The sequence below is a fragment of the Thermobia domestica genome, chromosome 8, assembly GCF_964235325.1.
Source record: "Thermobia domestica chromosome 8, izTheDome1.hap1.1, whole genome shotgun sequence".
In the NCBI taxonomy this organism is placed as follows: domain Eukaryota; kingdom Metazoa; phylum Arthropoda; class Insecta; order Zygentoma; family Lepismatidae; genus Thermobia; species Thermobia domestica.
In genome coordinates this window covers 159,493,337-159,520,178 of record NC_137461.1, presented here as the reverse complement: position 1 = coordinate 159,520,178, position 26,842 = coordinate 159,493,337, and the positions used below count along the sequence as shown (strand labels likewise).

General features: G+C 36.6%; 1 protein-coding gene across 1 annotated transcript; it reads left to right on the top strand.

Annotated features, from left to right (window-relative positions):
• Positions 1-17,374: 17,374 nt before the first annotated feature.
• LOC145691883 (calaxin-like) lies at positions 17,375-26,421 on the top strand. Its single transcript, XM_081767191.1, has 2 exons — positions 17,375-17,849; positions 25,721-26,421. Exons 1-2 carry the CDS (start codon positions 17,520-17,522, stop codon positions 26,018-26,020), a joined length of 630 nt encoding a protein of 209 aa, XP_081623317.1. The 5' UTR covers positions 17,375-17,519; the 3' UTR covers positions 26,021-26,421.
• The last annotated feature ends 421 nt before the right edge of the window (positions 26,422-26,842 follow it).

The following is a 26,842-nucleotide window of genomic DNA, read 5'->3' as shown; positions in this document are numbered from 1 at the left end:
ACGTATTTCATCATTTCAAAAGTACCATGTATTGAGGGATACAAAGTTGCCCCAGGGTCCCTCGGAGGTTTCCAAATGGGGTCCAACTCAAAATTTTCAAATGACAAGGGGGTTGAGTAGTACATCGTTTAAAAGCTATTTTCAAAAGAAAGACGATGGAATATGTTCGATGCTCTATAGTAAACATGTACAAAATGACAGCAGGTCAAAATGTTAATGCAGTTTACATTGAAAAGTCTTTGGCCACCCCTAGAAATCTGAAATGGCTCAACAGATATCAAAACTGAAAAACACGTATTTCATTTCAAAAGTACTACGTATTGAGGGAAATAAAGTTGCCCCAGGGTCCCTTGGAGGGTCCCAGACGGGGTCCAACTCAAAATATTTCAAATGACAAGGGGTCAAGTAGTGTATCGTTTAAAAGCTATTAAAAAAAGACGATGAAATAAGTTTCAATGTTCTGTAGTAAACCTGTACAAAATGGCGGCAGGTCAAAATGTTTATACAGTTTGCATCAAAAAGTCTTTGGCCATCCCTAGAAATCTGAAATGGCTCAACTGGTATGCAAACTAAAAAATCATGTTTACCATCATTTCAAAAGTACCACGTAATATTCTAAGGGAAACAAAGTTGCCTTAGGGTCCCTCGGGGGGGTCCCAGACGGGGTACAACTCAAAATTTTCAAATGACAAGGGGGTCAAGTAGTATATCGTTTAAAAGCTACTGTCAATAGAAGGAAGATGGAACAGGTCTTATGTTCCAATACCAGCCCTGCGTGAAATGGCAGGGGGATTAAAAAGTTAACACGGCCTTCATCGAAAAGTCCATGTCACTTCTAATGATCCGAAACAGTAAAACATAAGATGTCAAAACGCTAAAAAAAAAAAAAAACTCTTCCTTATTTGTAAAGTACAGCTTTCGATGTGCAAATATTTGTCCCAGAATCCCTGCAGGTTCCCAAGTGGGGTCCAACTTAAAATTTGCTAATAGGAAAAGGGTCAAGTACCATATTCTTTGAAAGTTATTGGTAAAAGAAAAAAATGATACAAGTTCTTAACGGCTATGCAAACCATGTCCGAAAGAACAGGGGTTGGGTGAGCTGAGAGATATGCGAACAGACACATCAATTGAAAGTTTTAATTAACTGGGTATCATGTCTGCATTACTAAGTGAGACAATACAATTTCAAGTTGAAGTGTGTGTACTACACCTTCTGACGCTATTACTAATATTCCTATTACAAGTACTAATATTCTTGTTCCATCTTCCTTCTATTAACAATAGCTTTCAAACGACATACTACTTGACCCCCCTTGCCATTTAAAAATTTTGAGTTGACCCCGTCTGGGACCTCTGAGGTACCCTGAGGCAACTTCGTTTCTCTCAATACATGGCATTTTTGAAATAATGGCATACGTGTTTTTTTTTTTTTTTTTTTTAAGTTTTGATATCAGTTGAGCCATTTCAGATTTCTAGGAGTGGCCAAAGACGTTTCATTGCAAACTGTATGAACAATTTGACCTGCCGCCATTTTGTACAGATTTACTATAAAGCATCGAAACTTATTCCATCGTCTTTCATTTGGAAATAGCTTTTAAACGATACACTACTTGAACCCCTTGCCATTTGAAAATTTTGAGTTTGACCCCGCCTGAGACCCTCCGAAGGACCCTGCAGCAACTTTGTTACCCTCAATACATAGTACTTTTGAAATAATGAAATACGTGTTTTTCAGTTTTGATATTGGTTGTGCCTTTTCAGATTTCTAGGGGTGGCCAAAGACTTTCCAATGCAAATTGTATAAACATTTTGACCTGCCGCCATTTTGTACAGGTTTACTATAGAGCATCGATACTAATTCCGTCGTCTTTCTTTTGAAAATAGCTTTCAAACGATATACTACTTTACCCCCTTGCGATTTGAAAATTTTGAGTTGGACCCCGTCTGTAACCCTCTGAGGGACAACTGAGGCAACTTTGTATCTCTCAATACGCGGTATTTTTGAAATGATGAAATACTTGTTTTCTCGTTTTGACATATTTCACCGTTTCTGAGTTTCAGGGGTGGCAAAGGACTTTATGGGCACCGTGTATATTATTTTATAAATTGTAATTTTGTATATACGAAGGCTATTCAGAAAGTAAAACAACTGTTGTATATGAAATGTCTAACGGTCCAAAACTTTTCTTTAATTGTGATCAATTTAAAGGAGTCCCATAGTTCGGGAGTCATTATACAACGATATTGTCTATCTTTGCAAATACTTTCTAAGTATTGTTTATAGTTATGGGAAAAAGTGCTATTTTGGAGGCACAAGCATTTAAGAAGAAGAAGAAAGATATGAAGAAATAATTTAAATGTTGGTATCTTATTTAAAAATATTTTGTTAATTTGGTTGCTATGACGACTTGTTTGTCTTTTTGATGTCGCTATGGCGATGTAAAAAGACAAAAAAGAACGAAGCGCCATATTGTGTAGACTGATTGTATGATATTGTAATGTATCATACGATATATTTTGAAAGTGAATATATGTTCTATAGTGAATTACTGTGTCGTGCAATTCAGAATAATTTCGTAATCCATATAAATATACATTAGAATCAGGGAAAGTAACGTAAGCAAAAATAATTAACGTTACATTATATTGTCCTTGATAACTGCGTTCGAAAGTCATAATATCTCATGAAAGCGCTCACTCTGCTCCTCTGAATATGCACCCATATTTTCCTTAAAACTGTCCAAATGAGAGGTAAGAGCATGTAACTTAAGTGACATCCTAGAACCCATTTTGCAATTGGTTGTCACCATATTATTTACAAGCTCAACGTAATTATCAGCTCTGTAATTTCCTAAGAAACATTGAATGACTGCCGCATAGCTGCTCCAGGCACGCGCGGGGACTACGTGATTGCTCCGGGGCTTCAGCACCCACAAGATTTTTAATTTGGTAGAAACAAAATAAGATAAATCTTTCTCACTTGCCATTATCAAAAACTAATAAGCAATTAAAACATTGAGATGGAAGTTAAAATATCAATTCATTACAGTAATTTGTCCTTAAAATTGGACCCGGGTTTGAAGCCGTCTCTCTTGCGTTTAAGTCAGCCGTGTTAGTGACTGAGCTACAACAGCCCTTCCTTATACTTACAGTACCGGTATATGTTACTTTATCACAGCACAGCCCTTTATAACAGTGTTCATAAAAGATTTTAACTAAAAGGAAATCAATCAAAAAAGCCCTGAAAACATAACACGTCCCGTTATGATATGCACACACATAAATTTTGGAAAGTCTGTGCCGTTGGCTCCAGGTTTCTTTTTCAGTTTCAGTGAGCATTGTCGAGAACTCAATGGACTGGATCATCTTCATCACTTGCGGTCCTATAAACACTCCAGCCTCCACCTTAGCACCAGATAATTGCGGAAACATCTTGTAAAAACATGAATGCGTCAGAATCCCTATCCAAAGCTTTCACAAATCGCTTGATAATGCCAAATTTAATATCTAGAGATGATTAATAAGTGATTAAAATTAATACACTGCGAAGAGATCAATACTTGATGTAGCCTAAATGATAATAATATTCTTATTGATGCGATAATACGTGATTCCTGCTGATATGGATTGATCTGTTTCAAGTCATTCTATGCTGAAATTACAAAATCTGTAACACTTTTGTCCACTTTAGGATCAAAACGTCGGTTTCTAATCTGGACATCCCGGTCTGCTAACAAAATCGTTTTCAAAATTTGCTATCAACGCATTTTTAAAATCTGATTAATTACGCAGACTACCTCTGATCGCTTTATACCATACCGAACAAGATATTAGAGATGGTGTCCTCCCTTTCGAAATAGCCTTCTGATGAGTTGCTGTCTTCTTCACAGGGTCTGAATTCAGTTCTCCTATGTTCCTCATACACTACGTTGAGGGCAGAATCAGGATTACACTTTGTTGTACTGATTTTCTCTTTGATGGTCCGTACCTCTTCTTGCAATATCCAAATTTGGTTTGTATGTTCATTGACTTGCATTTCTACTACATCAACGGTACTTCTCACAACTGCAAAACTATTAATAATTTGCTCTATCCTGTTGTCGGTTGTTTCCAGTTTGGTATTTATCTGCTGCATTACTTGTCCAATTTAGAATCCATTTGCTGTCCTATTTGTTGTGTCACTTGCTCCAATCTGGAATCCAAATTTTGTGTTACTTGTTCCAATCTGGAATCCAATTTGGAATCCATCTGCTGTCCTATTTGAAGTGTCACTTGCTCCAATCTGGAATCGAATTTTTTTGTTACTTGTTCCAATTTGGAATCCATCTGTTGTGTCACGGAATTCATCTGCTGTCCTAGCTGTCGTAAAACATCAATCACATCCGTTGAAGTCTCAGTTGCTGGAATATTGACATCTTCAACTCCTGTACTGATATTCATTTTAGTTCTTCGATATATTTTTCTTTTATTATGTAGTAAAATGTAATCCGTGATGTTGAGATAGTTTACTGAAACTTCTAACTAATCTCAAGGTTCCCGGGTTTCGGCATCACCTAAATATGTAATGTTATTTTTTCCATTACAATCCCTGATTCCAAATATATTGAATATTTATATACTACGTAAGATTATGATAAAATCACACCACGAGTTTACACTTCAGAATATATATTTCGTACCATATATCGATTTTGTCACATTGAAAAAATGAACAATCAAATTCCTACAAGATGGTTCTTCGTTCTATTCTTTTTTAAGTTAGCATATCAACTAAATAAACAAACAGGTTGTCATAGCAACGAAAAACAAGAAATATATCGATATAATACGAAATATTTAAAATTATTTCTTTATATATGTTTCTTCTTCTTCTTCTTAACAGCTTGTGCCTTTTAAATAGCACTTTTGCCCGTAAATAGAAACAATAACTTAGAAGTACATACAAAATATACATTATCGTTGTAATATTATCCTCTCAATTTCTTGGTATACTCAAAATTCTTCGTGCGCAGGCTTCCTGACTACAATATTATGCACTACACATGTATTTTCCTTGTTTGTGACGGTATAGTCCATCTTAGACGTTTAATTGTAGTATCCATACGATATTCGTTAAGCTGCACCTGTGTGGAGCTTCGACTTCCCTAAATTTGAAAATTTACCGATTCTTCGTTTCTTCTCGCTAAGGTAAAACCATCCCCAGGTAACGCCAAAGGAAGCGGTAAATTGATATGACCCACTTTCCGTTCATACATTTCCTAAGAGGAACGCCGTAAAGATGTTCTTCGGTTCAAGGGGTCTTGCTGTTGAACTCCTGAAATAATAATAATAATAATAATAATAATAATAATAATAATAATAATAATAATAATAATAATAATAATAATAATAATAATAATAATAATAATAATAATAACGATGTTGTAATTTGTATATTCAGTTGCCTATTCTCTTCTCAGTGTATTCTAGGCAGCAAGGCATTGTCGTTGTTTTATTTACTTCACATTTTATAATTGAGCCTATTGCTTTATTTTCATTTTTTTTTAATTTATGATTATCTGGTTAATGCCTAGTCCTACCTCATGAAATTGGGAAGAGCTTGAAAAAATAAACATGTAGCAGCCCTATTGCATATACATATACAAATCAGGCAATCCCTACTAATAATTGCACTGCATATAAACTTTCAAATCGAAAAAATAAATTTCAACGTCGCATCAGCAATTATGGAGACTAGAAAACAAGAATAACCAAAATTTTATACAAAATCAAGTTTTATACACGTCCATAATATGATGGAGAAAATTGAGGAATATAGAAATTTCACCAGATCGTATACATCTTCGACAGGTGACAAATAGATAATAGTTTTAACAAGTAAAAGGTCCAAATGGATAAATCGAGTTGCGGGATGAGACTTAATGAACATGATAGAGGATATTTTCCATAAGTAAAAGCTTCGCTTTGTATATAATTACATACACACTAATTATTTGCTGAGCAAAACCATATATTTTCATTAAAATTGAAATATGTGTTACAGTTTCACCAACTAACTCTTTAGCTTCATTGGACACTATGAGATACAGGATAACTGTACAATTATATATATATATTACAATTATAATTATATATATATATAATTGTACAGTTATCCTGTATCTCATAGTGTCCAATGAAGCTAAAGAGTTAGTTGGTGAAACTGTAACACATATTTAAATTTTAATGAAAATATATAGTTTTGCTCAGCAAACAATTAGTGTGTATGTATTGATAGAGGATGTGAAAATATGTATAATTCAATTTATTTGATATATTTCAATAACACTATATAATTATAAATTTGTAATATACTGTACGCAAGGAGGTAACTACAGGGTGGTTGGAGTGGCAAACATCCATGGGTCCAACAGATGAAGTGGTCGGTCCAGTCGTGAGCAGATAGAAATTTTATCATATACAGTACACACTCCAGAAAACGTTCTTAATATTAATATATAAAGGAATTAAACACATGGTATTCACTCACTCAAAAATTTCATTCCTTTCATTCAGTTTTCCGGAAGTCTGTACGATATTCAATTTTCTGATCATTCCTGCCACAATTGCCAGTGCTGAATTTCAAAGCTTAAAAAAGTAATTAAGAAAGCTCTCTGACGAGCACCATGGATCAATGAAAAATAAAAGGATTAGCACCTTTTTCAACAAGGAGTCCTCGATTAGGAAGATGTACTTCGAAGAAGTAATAGGCAACTTTGGCGAAGTCAAAGCAAGAAGAAGGGAAATTTAAGGTACGAAAAATGTTATAAAATACCACATTGATAAAAGCGTTAAACAAAAAATGTATTCCACGTACTTAAGAAGCACTGACGATTCAACACTAACACAGAACAGGAAAATTTTGTAGTCAGATAAACTAGCATTGACATTGCCACTAATAATACACTAACACTTATGACACACACACACCGATTATTAAACCAAAATATTATGTCCTAAGATTTACACTTGCCTAAGCAATGTAACATTAATATGACCCAGACAGCATCTGTACGTTCTATGCCGGTTGATATAAGTTCACTACCAAGTATTCCATTTTTGTAATATTCACGAAGGCACTTCCTGACGAGTTCAATTGAAGACTTTGGGGCAAAAACCCGTCAAATCCAAAAAGTGAAGTGTAAAGAATATAGCTTCACAAGGAGATTTCTTGTCATCATTTCATCATTTTCTTAAAACTTGGCAGATATATACTAGACGGAAAATAAATCGACACATACTTTTTTTCTTTCTTTCGGAAAATAGGTTAAGGGGGCAAAGGACCTCTTTTCAAAAAAAGAGTCCGCTTGATTAAAAGTGTCACTTTAAAGAAACGAAACTCTGCCGATGCAAAAATGACTTAAAAATAGGAAGTACGTGTTTTGTCGCTTTTGCGAGAAAAGGGTTGCAGGGACAATGCCCCCTTCGAAATGACAAAGGACCCCGCAAAATCTTTACGGAAGTTGGATTTCGGTGGAATTGCTTGAAACCGTGATATGTTTTAGATATTGTGTTCCTGAGAAAAAGCCTCATTGGGCATAACCACAAATCACTGACCGTTTGGCCACTACAGGGCCACATTTTTGAAAACAGCCGGAGATGGTGATATTCTGAATTTCGATTAAAATGACTGAAACTGTAATATGTTGTAGATGTTGTGATCCTGAGAAAAAGTCTCAATAAGCGCAACCACCAATCACTGACCGTTCGGTCACTACAGGGCCACATTTCTGAAAAGAGCAGAAGGTAACGTTATTCTGGATTTCGCTGGAATTCCTGAAACCGTGATATATTGTAGTTATTGTGATCCTGACAAAAAGTGTCAAGAGGTACAACCACCCATCACTGACCGTTTGGCCACTATATGGCCACTTTTTTAAAAGAGGGGGTAACGGTATTCTGGATTTCAGTGTAATTGCTTGAAACTGTGATATGCTGTAGATATTGTGATCCTGAGAAAAAGTCTTAATGGACACAACCACCAATTAGTGGACATTTGGCAACTACGGGGCCACATTTTTTAAAACAGCAGAAGGTAAGGATACTTTGGAATTTTGGTAGAATTGTATGAAACCCTGAAAAGTCCTATCCCACAACCCGGAAAAGGGATGGGGAGAGTAGCGGTCAACATCATTTTAGCATAAGCAACATTAAGATGTTCATTTTGCGGGACAAAGGTAAATCCTGGATAGCTCTAGACCATTGATGCAAATAACTACTCGCCCACTTGCTCGGGGCGAGTGGTTCATCGGTGCGGGCGAGTATTTAATGTCATAGCGAAGATAAGTAAATGATTTCTATTGTGTGATGTAGGCTAGTAGCTTTTTTTCTTGGGCGAATAAAATTTTGTTGCTCATTTGTATCCCTTCCCTTGACAATTTTTCTCAGAATCACGACATCTACAACATATCACAGTTTCATCCATTTACAGCATAATAAAAAATATCGTTATATCCGGCTGTTTTTTAAAAATCTGGACCTGTAGCTTGATATGGTCATAATTCAATGGTTGTGTCCATTAAGACTTTTTCTGATTATGAGATCTTCAACATATCTTAGTTGTACTCCATCTTACCGAGGTCCCGGGTTCGATCCCAGCCCCTGCCAAGTGAACTTTGTGGTGGACAAACACCGTGTGCATGGGTTTCTTCGGGTTCTCCCGTTTCCTCTCACTTTCTTCATTCCACCATTTCATTTATTTTTCATCATCACCGTCTTCTTTAGCCTAGCCGGCATAAACGTGAGACGTAAAACTCAAAAATTTAATTTCATTTCAGTTTTCAATCTTACCGAAATCCAGAACATCGCTATACTATGCTGCTTACAAGAACGTCACCCTGTAGAACCAAACGATTAGTGATTTGTGGTTCTGTGAATTGAGACTTTTTCCCAGTCTCCAATTTGAAAATATCTACAACACATCACAGTTACTGTCATTTTCACCGAAATCCAGAACACCACTATCTGTGATTGCTCTCAAAAAAGTGGGCTTGCAGTGGCCAAACGGTCAGTGAGTGTTAGTTGAGCCCATTAAGACTTTTCCTCAGGATCACAATATCTACAACATATCACGATTTCAAGCAATTCCACCGAAATCCAGAATACCGTTACCCTCTGTTTCGCCCCCAGAAAAAACTACCCTCTAGTGACCAAATTGACAGTGATTGGTGGTTGTCCTCGGTTCGGCTGCTTTCAAAAAAGTGACCTCGTAGTGGCCAATGGTCAGTGATTAATGGTTCTGCCCATTAAGACCTTTTCTCAGGATCACAATACCTACAACATATAATTATAATTTCAATCATTTTCACCGAAATCCAGAACACCACTATGATTGCTTTCAGAAAAGTGAACTCGCAGTGGCCAAACGGTCAGTGAGTGTTAGTTGAGCCCATTAAGACTTTTCCTCAGGATCGCAATATCTACAACATATCACGGTTTCAAGCAATTCCACCGAAATCCAGAATACCGTTACCTTCTGTATCGCCCCCCCCCCAAAAAAAAAAACTGCTCTGTAATCGCCAAATTGTCAGTGATTGTCTCGGTTCGGCTGCATTCAAAAAAAGTGACCTCGTAGTGGCCAATGGTTGGTGATTAATGGTTCTGCCATTAAGACGTTTTCTTAGGATCACAATACCTACAACATACAATTTCAGTCATTTTCGCCGAAACCCAGAACGCCATTACCTGTGATTGCTTTTAAAAAAGTGGACTCGTAGTGGCCAAGCAGTCAGTGAATGTTAGTTGAGCCCATTAAGACTTTTCCTCAGGGTCATAATATATACAACATATCACGGTTTCAAGCAATTTCACCGAAATCCAGAATACCGTTACCATGTGTTGCAAAAAAAAAAAGAAAAGAAAAAGAAAGAAAACAAAAAAGAAAGAAAGAAAGAAAGAAAAGAAAAGAAAAAGAAAGCTACCCTGTAGTGGCCAAATGATCAGTGATTGGTGGTTGTGCCTTTTGAGACTTTTTCTCAGGATCACAACATCTATAACATATCACAGTCTCAGTCATTTTCATCGAAATCCAGAATGTCACTATCTTCGGCTGCTTTCAAAATAGTGGCCTAATAGTAGCCAAACAATCAGTGATTGGTGGTTATGCCCATTAAGACTTTTTCTCAGGATTACAATATCTACAACATATCACGTTTTCAGTCATTTTTTACCGAAATCCAGAATGCCGTTATGTTCGGCTGTTTTCAAAAATGTGGCCCTCTAGTGACCAAACGGTCAGTGATTTGTGGTTGTGCCCATTGAGACTTTTTCTTAGGAACACAATATCTACAACATATCACGGTTTCAGGCAATTCCACCGAAATCCAATTTCCGTCAAGATTGTGCAGAGTCCTTTGTCACTTTGAAGAGGGCAATTGTCCCTGCAACCCTTTTCTCGCAAAAACGACAAAACACTTATTTCCTACTTTGAAGTCATCTTTGCATCGGCAGAGTTTCGTTTCTTTTAAGTTTCCCTTTTAGTCAAGGGAACCTTTTATGAGAAGAGGCCCCTTGCCCCCTTAACCTATTTTCCGAAAGAAACAAAAACTACGTGTCGATTTATTTTTGGTATAGTATGTATGTGCCAAGTTTGAAGAAAATCTGATGACGAGAAACCTTTGTGAAGCTATTTTCTTTACCCTTTCACTCTTTGGACTTCACGGGCTTTTGCCCCACAATCTTCAATTTAACAAAGAAATTTCTACTGACAGAGTGCCTGAGAGAATAGAACGGACTAATCCACTATGGCTATTGACTGCAGCCTAATTTTATGTGAAAATTAAACAGTGTAGTGAAGTATCGTGTAGGTCTACAGTATATATAGTTCGTTATTATATAATATGTCTGTGAAATATATAGTGTGAATTCAGTCATTTTCAATATTTTTTCAGTATCGATAGTGACGATACTATTTTTAACTTCGTTTTTAATGCAGTGGATGGAAACGATTTATAAAAACTGAAGTAAGTGCTTATTAATATGCGTACTATGTAGGACACAACGAGCAAAGACATTCATCCGGTGTTTGTTCAGAGACTACAGAGCCAGCGTTCTCAGAGAGTCAGCGTTCTCACATAAGTTCGTAACACATCTCATGCTCAACATAAACTGCAAAGAACATTTTCATTTGTATTGAATAAAGAAAAAACACAACATAATAACTTTCATATATTATTCTACGTATATTTCATTTTATGTTCATGATTTATGTTTATGTGTATATAATTTATTTTAGTTAATTGTTATATTTTAATTATTTATTTCTTATGTAATTATTTTATTTTTGTTTTCATCTTCACTAGCGTCTGCTTGTACAGGATGTTTCACTCAGTGCGGCAGATGAGTGAATTCTATTTGAGGGGTGTGTGGTATCACTTTGATTTATTGATAGAAATTATTAACATCTAGCTTCTTTGTGGAATGTAATGTAGAAACAATGAACTTATAAAAGTAGAACCAGGAATAATCAGAATTAAATGAACAAAGAACAAGAATTTTAGGGAAAAAGGATCAAAAGATAGCGATCTTGACCAATAAGTAGTTTCTGGATCAGGGACAATAAAATATTTGAACGGCCCCTAAATCCAGTTTTCGTATTTTCCACGGAATAAGCACATGATACTGAGTTAACTGATGGTTTGAGTGTGGCTACACTCTAATTCTCCAGATATAAGGCTTACAAAAAATGATTGAAATGTATTGGATCTTTTGATCCAAAAATGTAATGAACTTTGAAAAGAATGAAACTGCAAAGTAATGTACACCTGTATCCAGCCACGCAAATTTGTCTTCAACATTGGGACGACAAGTAAGACCATTTCTTTTTCTTTTATCTTTCTTTTCTTTTTTCTTTTTCTTTCTTTTTCTTTTTCTTTTCTCTTTTCTTTCTTTTTTTGTTAAACGATGCTCAAAATAATTGTGAAGTTGTAAAGCTATCCTGTGGAGGATCAGGGAGCCGAGTTGTCTTCTACATTGGGAGGCGGGCAGATTTGAGCCTTATTCTGGGAGGACATCAATTTCATCTCACTTTCCTTTGTGGCAATCGGACATAAACCATCACATTTTTTCTCAAATAACACATTGCAAATCGGATTATTTGGGGTGACAGTCCTCCCAGTCCCAAGATTGAAGGGGACATGTCCCCTTCATCCCCCCGGGATTTGCGCCAGTGCCTTACCATGCGGAACTGTTATGAAATCGCAAACGTTGTAGATTCTTATCTTTCAAGGAATGCTTAGTAGAATCCACAAGCTGTCAAAATTTTGACTCACGAACACATATTGAGCAAGAACTAAGGTGGAAAACCTTTGATTTCAAAATCAGGAGGAAAGGAACAAAAAACTAAGCGTGAAGGAAACAATAAAACAACAGACGCTAAACCGATATAAATACTGAAATTGGAAACGAACAGATTCCTGTTCTCGTCCGTGTTCTTGTCCGCCTTATCTCTTCCAAAGTCTTGGCTTGTCTTGCGTCTTCGCCTCGATGAGTCTCGAGTTTCATCTTCGTCATCGTCATTCTATTCCTTGAGGTCCTAGTACTTGCACCTAGGTATAGTAGCAACCAAGAAAATTCTGTTGCTTTTATACATATCACCTTCGAACATCGATATGTCGCCTAAGACGTACATGGAAGATCAAAAATAGTCCCCATCAGCATTGACGACCCTATGCCAACGTTCTGAAAGCCCATGGATTCCATCGCGGTAGAACTTGGTGGATTGTGAAGCGAAGAAAGTATCAAGTACATTTTGCATCTCTACTAGGAATTTGAACTGGCGTCCTCTAAAGTGATTGTCCAAGGAATGGAATAGGTGATAATCGGACGTGCAATGTCCGGGGGGCATTGTGGATGCAATAGTGTTTCCCATCCAAGGCGTAGAATGATGTCCTGGATCATCTTAGTCACGTGGGGTTTAGTGTTGTCCTGTAACAGGAGGACCCCTTTGCTAGCTCCAGAAAATTTGAGTTTTAATGCTCTGTCCAGCTGATAGCAGTTCCCGATGCACGATACCGCAGGCAGTCCACCAAATACACATGAGAACCTTCTCCTGGTGCAGTGCTGGTTTCGGCTGTTTTGGAAGCGGTTCATGGGATGCTAACCAATGATGACGGTGCCGTGGAGCTTCGTACAGGACCTACTTCTCATTACATGTCAACACCCGGTCCACAAATAGCTCCTTCCTCAGACGAGACAGCAAAGAAACACAAGTGTCTGATCGCGTTGCCTTCTGGCACGGAATCAAATGATGTGGGACCCATTGACCCAACTTGTAGTGCTTCCCAAGTTGATGGAGGTGCTGCCGAATGGTTTATCCACTCACACTGAATTGTAGTCACAGTTCCTCACATGTTTGACCACAGTTCGCGTCAATTGCTGCCTGAAGATCTTCATTTTGTACATGTGTTGGTCTTCCGGCACGTGATGCGATTTTGAGTGTTTTATCACCTTAAACTTTTTAAACCACTGCTACATTGTCCGCACAGTCACGACACCCTCACCAAAGACTTGGCATATCTTCCGCCATTTGACACCAGTTTGAAATCGTATAGCACGCCCTTATGACGCTCTGTAGAGATCCCATGTTCACTCTTTCCTTACGCATGTTCACGGTGTAACTGATCTGCCAGACAACTAGGTAGTATGTTGGACATACACACAGTAACAACTGACCTTTGCCTTATCTCCATTCGCATTGAACTCACCGTGTGAGCAAAATGAAACACAGACTTTCACAGAGAGCTACAAAACTATCTTGGTTACCTTTATACTTAGACTTGATCAACTTCACTTGACTTAAACTTAGTCTTTGGCCAATAGGCATCAAATAGTCCGTATCTGAAAAGTTTCAGTTATCAGTTTTTGTCTTTATTAAACTATGGACCAACAACAAGTAACTCTAGTTAGCATGCCCACAGAGGGGGACAAGAGGGGCAATTGCCCCCCGCTTGGATTTTCGAAAAAGGTTAACTTTTATAGGCTCTTCTGATGACAAAAGTTTGAGGTTAATTACTTTCGGAAGTCGAAAATGCTTGCTTTTTTTTAATCTCTGTTAATGGTGTAGTGTTGGATATAAGACTTTTTATTTTTGTAAGAGGCAAAAAGACGAGAATAGCGTTGTCCGAATTCCGGAATCAAGCAAGTTGAAAGTAACCGGGAAAAAAGCTAGTTCCTATATTATCTTCGATCTTTTTCTGCACAACACATGATGTATCTCTTCGAGGTGATAAACCAAACTTGGGCGTGTTCCTTGATCTGCTAGACTTTCGTGTTGAGGCTGGAGACACTCTGCCTCATACAGAATCGTTTTGACGTATGATTAGCATCATACTAAATGCCTGACTACTGCAGGAAACCTATGTTAGTTGAACTCTTTAGTATGACACTAATCACTCGTCGGAACGACTCTGCATAATGCCCACTGTGTTCAAAGAACACATTGAAGGATGATCGTCAATGTGAAATATACTTCACAATGAATTCAAAATGAATTGATTTCAGTTTGTGAAAAGGAATTTTAAAATGTTTTAGTTAAGGAAGCAAATAAAGAAAATAATTCTGAGTAATTGCTGATGAAAGTGTGGACATTTCTGGTGTAGAGCAGTTGTTAGTACGAATTAGATAGTTAAACTCAACTCTAAATCAGCCAAAAATAAAAGAATTCCTTGCTTTTGTGGCTCTACAGGAACTTAATGCAAAGGCAATTGTAACTGAAGTTTTTATCCTTTTTGTCAAAATGTGAACTTGATATGTCGAAATTATGTAGACAGGGTTATGACGGATGCGCCACAACGGTAAGAGTGGAAGGTGCTGTGAACAGAATAATACAAAACCATCCTAAGGCGTTATTTCTTCACTGTACTAGCCATAAATTAAATTTGGTTATTAATTACACTAATGAAGTTAAACACATTCGAAACTCAGTTGCAACTATGCAAAATATAATCTTTTTTTTTTTTTTTCGTGAAAGGTCTGTTTGTCATTTCCTAATGCGCGTCTCTTCTGTGAAACATGGTGGTCTGCAAAGAACAAAAGCACCTGAATATTTTCGGAAAAATCTCGGAAATAGTGAACTGTCTATAACAGCTGTCCCATGGTGGAAACAGAAGCGCGCAACAAAATGCTCATTACGTACTTACATTCTTCAGCGTCATCTGATACATTTATAATATCAATGCACATCATGGCAAATACAGTGCTATTTTAGAGACAACTACAAATGCTCTATAGGGAGAGGCAATAAATCTTTCCAAAGTACAAGAACACATTGAAGTTATTTTGGACATGTTTGAAAATCATCGCTGAGATGTCACCAACTGCTTTCACCAACTTTCACATCTGGTACGGCGGGGGACACTTCTAAATGGTACAGCCACATGGAGATTTACGGCTAAGGTGTACCATTTAGAAGTGTCCCCCGCTGTACATGGGGTCCTCTGTTCGATCCCAATTCGCGCCAAGTGAACTTTGTTCATCGTGGGTTTTATCGGGGTTCTCCCGCTTTCTTCCACTTTCTTTATTCCACCATTTCATTCATTTCTCATCATAATTGTCTCCTTTAGCCTAGCCGGCATAATTGTGGGGCGTAAATCTTAAAGATTTCATTTGCTTTCACCAACTATACACAGCTACTGAAGCCTCGGCTGTCGCTGTTGGGAGTGTAACAGAAATATTTGTTCCGCTTCCAGCGACTACTTGCACAGTAGAACGTTCATTTAGTGCTTTAATGAGAGTAAAAACTTGGTTATGCTCAAGAATGGAGGAGGAAAGACTCAGTGGACTGTATATATTATGTCCACCGAAAACATGTGCTTGTAAATAAGAATGTGTTCATAGAGCAAGCAATTACAAGATTCGCTAAGGAGGGTCCTCGTCGGCTAGAATTTCTGTTCAACCAACACCAGTGAATGAAATGTAGGCTAAGTAGATTATTTGTGTTGTGTCTTTATCCTAATATCTAATCTCTTGATTTTATATATGTTTACTATATAGTTAATGAAGATACACTATGTGCTAAAATTATTGATCAGTTCGACATGAAGGATTACGTACATACATTTTTGATGTGATTGTGTGAGAGTGGGATATATATATATATAATGTATATGTCTTGCCCCTCCTTGGAAAATATCCTGCGGGCGCCCGTGCTAGTTAGAGTTCGGAAAAACAAGAACATTTACGTCTTCAGGGAACAACGTAGAACAACAAACCACTCTGTGAAAGAGCCGACCAGCTGGGAGAGGTTCATCGCCACCTACACGAAGGGAGGATTTTGGAAGCGGGACACTTTGTATACAGATCAGCCTTGTTCATATGTTGTTACGTTTTATTGGCAAGTTGTGAATTTACTCAGACATGTATTGATCACATACACATAATAGGCCCGTAGGGGGTCGGGCTTCCTAAATTTTTTGCTGGCCCCTTAAAATTTTTACGGTAGGCTTGCAAATGAACTGTAATACGGTGATGAACTATAATATGGTTGGATTGACCCTCCCTAACTTCTACCGCCTTCCCCCCTACATTTTTGGGCTGGCTACCGGCCTGACAAATAAACCTAGAAACCATAATTAAACACTTCAAAAACATTTAATTCTTTGTTTTTAATCTAGAAACACCACACAGCAAATCAATGCATTTTAGGCTGTATCCGTTTGCCGCTTACGTAGAGCGTGAGTGGAATTCGCTTCCTTTTACTGTTATTCAATTCAAATATCATTTTGCACGCCCTCAATTATATACCAGTGAGGGAAGGCGAAAATACATTACATATACTTCTCCATAGCTGGATTCAAAAATAGTTAAGTTATTGTAAAATCTGTAAGAATGCCATTGACAGTTATACAGACCAGAAGAGGAGAACTCCCACAAAAGTTTCCCGGGGGTCTGAAAGCCTCTAGTCCAGGGATGCAAATAATCACTCGGCCAGGGCGAGTTGTTCGTCGGTGCGGGTGAGTTTTTAATATCATTATTAAAATACCGAGCTACGTAAATGATTTCTATTGTGGGATGTGGGCTAGTAGCTTTTTTCTTGGGCTTGTAAAATTTTGTTAATTATTTGCATTCCTGCTCTAGCCATGTCCAAAATAACACATCTTTTAAAAATTCTCTATTCTTGTCCATAGGTGAAACTAAATTAAAGAAAAACAAATGTTTTGGGCTATTTAGAGTATTTATTCGTGTTTCAAAACAAAATATTAACGTATTTTGCAAACGAATACGAGAATAGCTTTAAGAATTTGGAAGCTTTTTTAATGACTTACATAATACGATTGCAATAGTGTAGCTACATAACAAGAAAAAGGCATTGTTGAGAAACAACAATAATGAAAACAATTCTAGGAGACGAAAGTGTAGACGGATGAGCGAACTGCTTAAAGAAGTACCGTTTATAAAACTGTGTTATTTCATATCAATTTAACAGTTCTTAGAGGAAATTATCAGTAGAGATCAGCCATTTAAAGTATTGGTGAACAACAGAGATGGATCCTTTGGAAGAAATTCGCTTTAAAAATAAGCACTATCGTTTGGTCCAGCTTCTGACAAAGGAAACACACTTCAGTCAGGCTGAGGTTGAGTGTGTTCTTCTGATTCATCATCTTCTGACGAAAGACTCTGGCAACATGAAAGGCAAACGATTCCAGGAAATTCTTCACAGTGCTTTCGATATGACGGATGATACAATTTTGGCTCGTACATTCGCTGTGATGAATGAGGAAGGAACTGGATATATCGGTATGAGCGAGTGGACCAAAGGATTATCTGTACTTCTTCGTGGTACCTTTAGAGAACAATCGGAATTCTGTTTTAACGTAAGTTACAAAAGTGAATACAGAAAGCGATACATAAGTTTTAATCGTTGTATGAAAGTTTCAAGGCTTATCAATATTAGATACAATCCTATTTATCACATAACATCGGTTGGAAATACGACTCTAGCTTGGATTCCTGGCAGGGCCACTCGATCGGAAAGGTGTTAAAGCCTTTTAATTCCGATAGCGAAATCGCCGAGGGACGCTATCTCTTATTGCCAGTCTAAAATGCTGAAATTCCAAAAATATAATTTCTAATACCTGTAGGGAATACCTCCTACATGTTGGTTTCTTACCTGTAGGGAAACCTGTGCTTAATAATGCCATTTTCCCATATAGACAGGTTGCTACTTCATAAAGGTGATATCGAACGTGAGCAATATGCCTTATTTTATACTATTTAGTACAAAGTATTGCAATCAAATTCTCTATATTTAAATATTTCATTAATTTTTGTTGTAAGGTTCAACACATGTCTGAATACGTACAATGTAAGATCTTAAATACTTGAAAGCATAATCTTTACATCAAGACAGCATATCACATAGAAATACTACAAATAATCCACAGATTCTTTTAAAGTTGAATGAAGTGAATAGATTATCAATCACAAATCCTAAAATTTAGAGAGTGAATACGAGAAAAACGTAAATGAAACAATCTTTTTCTGGAACTGCTTTTTCCGACCCAAAACGAAGTGAAAGAGTTGTAAACCGAAGTTTTTCACTGCTAGATTTCCAGCCTCTTAAAAAGATGGGAAATTTGTGAATAAACTGAAATATTGTGGACGTACAAGATCCTTCCGCGGTTCAGGGCTAGAACAGCATTCCGTTTTAGAGTTACCACCCTTCCAATGCAAAATATAGGGACACTTCATGCATCTATAAACAGGAGGAGGAAGAAAATAATGCCAGCTATGCTCTTTATTTAATAACGTAATATGAATCTTTCTAGTGAAGAATGAATTATATTTATCTAATTGATAAATAAAAAGTGAGACAATTGAAAGTACATAGCCTTATATCATGTATAATAAAAAATATTGCCAATTTAAATAGTATATAGCCTACCCGTGTGTTACGTACCTGAATACATGAAAAGTGTAGGAATAGTTAAGGGATCCCAATGCTTTAATACAATTTTTGTAGGGCGGCATTGCCGGGCGGTCTAGCAATTTGTTGCTGGCGCAACTAACGCTTTCCGTTCTCCGTCTATCGAATTAACAGAATTTTAATTAGTAGCTTAGACTTTCTGTTGCCAGGCACATCCACACACACACACAAACACACAAAAATTCTGCCTGCCACGGTTCTGAGGTTTCCTCTTGTTTAGAAGGCTCTGCATAATAATCTTGGAACTAAATTCCAATTCCAATAGATAATAATAATAATAATAATAATAATAATAATAATAATAATAATAATAATAATAATAATAATAATAATAATAATAATAATAATAATAATAATAATAGTCAGCAACTTCATCAATAAACATGAAATTCGAGACATTTTGTAGTCCTACAGAGCCATGTCTGGATGCTGGACATTTTCTTCGAAGTCGGGACTGTCCTGACAAAATTAGGGCGGCTGGTAGCAGTATTCCGTTTTCTTGCTGGATAAGTACGGGGCTAGTTTTTCTTTTCGCTGAGGATTGGTTACAGGTTTCGTTGTATAGATATGAACGTAATACTGATGTCTTGTGAAATATGACACAATGTGCAAAACAGAACATCTAAAATGATCACACTCGAACTTCTGCAAGAAAAATAAATAAATCCTAACAAGTACATGCGTCTTCAGTGCATAAGGAAATCAAGTTCACTTTTGAAATGGTTGATGAAAACGGGAGTTTTTTTTTTTTTTTTTTGGTAGAAATCATAAAATAAAACTAATTGTGTCTACATATAAAAAAGAAATTTATTCGCCTCGTTCATTCACTTCTGTAAAATTGACAATTATGGAGCGTTTCGTCCCAAAGATTGAGAAAACGTTAAAGGCCAATTTCACGAAAAACTGAAGATAGAAATGGTCCATTTTTAAAATAACATTCATAGAATAAATTTAAAATATGGTGGGTGTCCTACAGAACACAATGTATACTTGCAGGTTTTGTTTGTCCTTGTGTAAAAGGGGCAGTTTTCATACGAAAAAAAAGGAAGGGAAAAGGTAATAAAGTAAGGCAAAAAAGAAAAAAAAGACACAATATGTGAAATTTCAACTTTCGTATCAGATAATAGTTAAGTTGATTTTGTGTTTAACGTTCCTTTCAGCAGCAAGGCTATATGAGACGTGGACCTACTGATTAACGTGGAATCCGAACCACATGAGCTCCTGCCAGGAATCGAACCCGGGTCTCCCACTCTAAAGGCGCGTACGCTAACCGCTTAGCCACGGAGGAACTCATATCAGATAATAGACTACATACCTACGTACATTATGAAGGAATAATTACTTAACATTAAGTATCTCGAAGTTGTTAAATGTAAGCGTTGTACCAAATGTGTTCCTATCTGGAAATAAAATGTCTGAAAATTTTAAAGCTTGTTTCCACATCCAAAAGAACCAACAGTTCAAACTTTCTATTCACCAGGAATGATAATTCTATAGATATTCCAAATTCCACAACAGTCGTACTCTTCAGAAGATAAGCTCAAGCTTTTTTTTTTTTTCTTTTTAAAGCAAAGCCACTTAATTGTTGCCTTGCGGAAGGAAACAGCTCATTGCTCTTTTTTTTTTTTTTTTTTTCAAGATTTCAGTGACAACCGTCACGTACTTGTAACCATCGGCAGAAAACAGTTCTATCTGAAAATCATGAATCTTATCCCGCTGAAGAAATTGATACATTTTGAAAGTTGCATCTATATCGTTTCGATCCGGAGAATAAACAAACAGCTTGATCTAGTAAAAATTCCTGCACGAGAAACAGCACGCTTAGACCCTAATCCATGAAGACTGGAAAATTGGAATATTAAAAAGTAGCAATAAAAGAAGAGTAAAGAGAAGGAGATTGGAGGCAGATTAAGCTGATAAAGGCTTCAACACGGAAAAATCTGTTTTTGTTTGTTTGTTTGTTTGTTTAAGTGTCTTTATTGTGGTGTAGTTCTCTATTGGGGTGCAGAGATGGAGTGGGTCAGTGGGTCAAGTGGGTCAAGTTTTCTGAGTGGGTCAGTGGGTCGTGGGTCAACAGCATGTGACCCACTGCGACCCACCACTCACCATGACCCACTGCGACCCACACCCACCGTGACCCACTGCGACCCACCGACTCAGTATGATCTACCGACCCTCTCTGCTCACTGCATTGTAGACAGTATCTTCTGAAGACTGGTAAATTTATCTTCGTTTTACTTCCAAGACCTTCATTTCCCTTCCTTTTCCACTTTTCTGTCTACTTACCTGAGATGAGTATATCTAACCAAGTGAAAAAAGAACTTCAGGCGCTTTCGGATATTGATATTTTTAAGTGTAATAATAACAATAAGACTTATACTACTACTTGGCTTTCGAGATCTGTGAGTTTTTAGAGGAGCTAACTACTGGAAAAAATACATTTTTGAATCACTGTAATATATAAATTATTATATAAAAAATTAAATGTAACTATGTGTGCCTGATCATCACGGCCGAATTGCAAAGTCAAATGAAATTACTTTTGGTATGTAGTTAGGCCTTAATCCAAATTGGGATGTTGTATTGCTTTCATTATAATAGCTACATATCCTAAGGAGGGTGAGGATCCGAATTTTTGCGAAAAAAAAAATTAGTATCTCGCAAGCCGTTATACTTACTGAGCTGAAATTCAGTGTAATAACTCTTTATTGAAAATAAACAGAATGTGTCCTAGCATATTTTTAAATTCTCCTTTATGGAGGGGGGCTCTTTCTATATATGGAAAATTGGTAGTGAGTTGGTTTGTAAAAATGATCGAAAACGATCGATGTTATTTAAGAAAAAAAAATCAGAAACAAAAAATTACAGTGCTTGGCTTCATATATCCATTGCTTTCTACTATAATAATTGCTGAAGCTTATGTTTATTATATGGAGCGCTTACAGCACAGGGCAATCAACCCAAAGACTTGTGACTAAAATAGGCATAAAATTTGTACTGTAAGCTTAACCGCTTAACTTAATTTTTTTTTCGCAAAAGTCGCTCCAAATTTTATATTTTTTTTATTTGTTATTTTTATTTTACGTTGAAGGTAGAGGTATGTGGAAGCAAACATTACTAAAACTGTCCAAAATTTAGGCTCGAATTAGGCACTTGAAAATCACCTATTTTAAAACCACGAATATATTCGTTCGTAATAAAAGCAAATGAATCTTGTTGTTAGCCTTAATTTTTTGAACATTTTTTGTGTATAAGAAGCTGCAACGAATCTTTTAAAATATTTTATGCAGTTCGTTGAATTTACTTGAACTTCAAGCTGATCAAAATTGAGATTTAAATTTTCCTGCAAAAAATATTAAAATCCCGAATATGTACGTTCCTTGCATTTGGATACCTGGATTCTCTGTGAACGGAAACCGTGGAGGTGGTGGCGGCAATCGACATGTTAAGTCCACTTCTATCCACTGTTGCACACTAGATAAGCTTGTATCACTATCTTCGCTTTCATTGCTAGACGGTTGAAGTGTCGGAACCGCTAACTTCTAAATCGAAGTCACTTTCACGGTCCATCTTGGCAAAATTTTAATGGCGAAAAATGAGCTCGATATAAGTCAATATTCCAATCAGTCTACCACGAATTATTGTATTCTGTTTTGCAAAAGATACCATTATTTCAAAGAGAAATAACAAACAAATGAATTCTTGGTACAATGTAAATATGCTATTTCAATTTAGTCATTTTGTCAATAAGCATTGGCCTTCAATGCAAAATATTAGCCAAAAATAGTTAAATGAATCTTACCGACATCTAGCGAACACCCATACACTCAGCTGCGTATGGCGAACGTAAGGATTCGTCGTTTAAATTAATATTTAGATCTTTTTTCTTTGCACGAATATATTCGTGTTCATAATTTTAGGACAAAACAAAAATAACGTAATAATTCGTGGTTTTAAGTTAAGCGGTTAATTACACGGAAATTTTAAGTTTGGATTGTACGCATAATTATATGGAAAATTTTACATTTTTTTCTCTTTACGTTGGTCTACTTACCTTGATTTGGAACTTTCAAATTTCATCCTTTTTTCCACTGAAAAGTATCGATAATTCTACAAGGAAACAATTATACTATGATAATTTAATTGAAATTCATCGTAATTTGGCACATGGCAAACAGCAGTGTGGTAATTGAAGGGAAAGAAGGAGGGAAATTCCCATTCACTTCTGAACACTTTTGAGAAACCACGTTCTCTTTCGCTTTCTAGACGGGAGGAGGGAACTTGGTAATGGCATCAAACCTTTATGTGTAATTACAAAAATTGAATTTATAAACAAATAAGAAATCATAAGTTTATCAGACTTTAATTGATAATTTATTCACAAGATTCCCTATCAAGGGCGTGGTAGATGAAGCTTCTGTTCTCCATGAGTCGACATTGCCAACTGACATGGTCGATATGGAAAAGATGTTGTATGGTGATGGAGAGATGATACTTCTTGCTGAGTATTTCAAAACTGACCAAGGAAAATCGTTATCAGACTTAAGTCTAACAAGCAGATTGTCGATGAGGAGTTGCAGAAATCGGGTAGAAGTATTATCAATTTCCATGACAGAGTGCGAACGGGGACTTCCCCTTATGAATTTACAGATGACTGATATTAGAAATAGACTAAGTGCTCAAACATTGTCCAACTTGTTGTTCATCAATGTTAATGGTCCACCGCTAGACAGGCTCAAAGTAGACGAGCTATTTATTTCTTGTCTGAAGGATGGACACCATTCCGCTGTGGACGATTTACCACGAAAATGTTACCAACAGGAAATAAACCCGATTTCACGTTTGTTTTAAAGTGGAAAATTACGAGCTATAGAAAATGTATAGGCCTACTTGTATTACTAATGGCTTATTTGTGCTATTCAACTTTGTACCTATTTTTTAGTCTCTTCTTTGCTTTAGGTAAACTACTTTGGAATAAATATTCATAATAATTGCAATTATGCATATTTGTAACTTAAATTTAACGTGGTGTTTAGTGATTACACAAATTACAATTATGAGCATACTTTATGGAGATGCTCTCATATAGTGTACCCAAGCACCTTTATACACTATGAAAAACTGATTTTTCAAGTCTTTTGTGAGAAAAATACTGTGAACTGAGAAACCATAACCTTTTCCATATTGTACAGGGGTATTTTCCTGCGAATAGAAGTTTCTTTTGGAATGCGTTGAGAAATTAACACTTGCAAGAATACTCTTTTAGTGCAAGTATATTTTACGCACACACTAATTTCCCCTCACCTCGAATTGTTTCAATTTCCTCACTGACAAACACTTTACCATTTTATATCATAAAGATCAGATCCGCCGTTATTCTGACAGAGCGGTGCTTGAGCGATTGAGTAGAAATTAAAACTCCGATTAGTGACAATTTCACAGTCTTGTTTTATTACAAGTGTAAACTCTTTAGTCAGTACAGAAGAGGCCGTGAATCCTGTTCAGAGTTGATGACGATGGATTTTGATGAGTCAGAATAGGTCACAGTGAATGAGACTGGTTCATGGTGGGTGGTGGGTTACGGTGGGTGGTGGGTCAGAGTGGGTCACCGTGGGTGGTGGGTCAGTGGGTCACCGTGGGTGGTGGGTCAGTGGGTCACCGTGGGTGGTGGGTCACAGTGGGTCACGGTGGGTCGTGGGTCATGGTGGGTCGTGGGTCAGAGTGGGTCACCGTGGGTGGTGGGTCAGTGGGTCGTGGGTCAAGTTTTCGTTGACCCACGCCAAGGGTGTAATATTTAATCTGTTAGCCATAACGTCATTAGCAAATGTGAACAAATTATCTTGGCAAGAGCATTGGCTGCTAACCAAAATGCCTGTTACTGCTAAATAAGATACACCTTTAGTTAAATTATGGAAACATAAATTTAAATGAAGTAAAAAGGGTTGCTAGTATATTTACAATGATTTATTGAAATATAATTAGACAAATTAAATGAAGTTACAAAATTAATAACTAATTAATGGTGGTAACAAAAGTGAAAGCTAATTAACTGAATTTGATGGATGACATTTCCTATTTGATGGAAGACATTTCCTATTACACGGTAAGAATCTTGAACATTTCCTATTGAAAATTACAATTCAACATTTATCCATATTATAGGATAAGTAGAAGGATAGTCACTTACAATACTATTCGGCAGAAGAGACCAGAAGATCCAACCTTTGATGGGCAGGAGAGATCCATCTCTATGTTCCGAACGATGGAGACTTCTTCAAAACAACTGCCTTGCCTCTCCACTGTACCAACTGCCCCCAGAAAATTTACGGCAGTCTTTTATATCAATCGTGTAACTGTGGTTAAATTCCTCTTACCCTATTTCTGTTGTGACCCACTCACCTGCACAAGTCACGTAGCATAGAACAATATTTAGAATTTTACTGTTAGGTGGAAACTTCTGGTCTCTTCTATCTCAATGAACATAGAGAAATAAATCAATCTCTGGTTTTTCAACCTGTATGAAAATATTTAAAATATATAATTTTTTTTTTCGACTGTGATTTTTACCACACTATATTCCGAACTGAAAGCATCATTTGGCACCTCAAGTACTTTCGGAGAACTCGTTCTTGCGTTAAAAGTAAAAAGTACACACCGAAAGTCGTAGACTTAGTCATTAGTTTGTTCTTATGGAAAAGTGCAGATTTTAATAATTTAAACTCACAAGTGTAGTTATTATTGCACTTTTATTCTCTTTAGGTATATGACATGCTTAGTGACGGCGCAGTTACTCGTGAAGTAATGACGTTCTTTCTCAAAAACTGCCTCGTGAAATCAGGAACGGGAGAAGAAGAAAGTGATGAAGGTACGAGGGATGTGGTGGACTTAGTTATGAAGAAGATGGATCGGGATAGGGACGGAAAGTTGAGTCGAGAAGATTTCCTGGCTTCAGTAGAGAAAGATGAGCTCATGATGGAAGCTCTCGGCCCTTGCCTTCCTGCTAGACGAGCAATACATGCGTTCCTTACAACATTCACGACCAATGTTGGTAAATCATAATGTTCACAACATTGTTGTTTTTAAGCAAGTTTCCGTATGCTATCACTGATTCAATGGTAAATTATATATTTTCAGGAATATTAAAATTTTCAACATTAAAATATGTAATTACTCATGCTTAGTTTGATGACAAATGGAATAGTGTTAAACACTTATATCGAAATAGAAAAAATAGTTGATTTTGAGCTCATTTAAATTTTACCTAAAAGTTTCACGTCTATGTGAATGCAGCAGGTGTAGTGTGTTCTCAAACAATTCTGTATTTAGTAGCACTAGAAGAAACCAAACAAATGGTCATCGTTTGGAAGAATTGAAACTGTACAATGTATTGTTTTACCATCACATATCCAGAGCTGAAAACAAATGTACGAATGTTGATAATTTGAATAAATATTTGAATAATGAAACATTAATCACATTAATATCACAGTAAGTGTATGAGAAAATCATTCTTTTATATGTATGGTGCCTTACAAGGTATACAAGAGAATGTATATACAAAGCTGGTCCTTAAAATTACAAAAATATTAACTCAATTCAACCTTTACAGAATTTGTAGAGTATAGTAGACTGATCACGTGTCCTGGAATTACCAGAACACTCCCTATTTTCTGCTAGCTATTTCGGTGTCCTCAGAACATTTTTCGGATCATATAAATGTTCGGTTTTCAAAATGTAACTGCTTGAAGATTTTACATACTTCAGCAGTGCAAGGACCTACACTTATTGCTGATCATATCTATAAAATGGTGGTGTTTGTTATATGTTTTCCGGAACAAGCGTTTATGTGGAGTGCATCTTAATTTAATGAACACATACCGG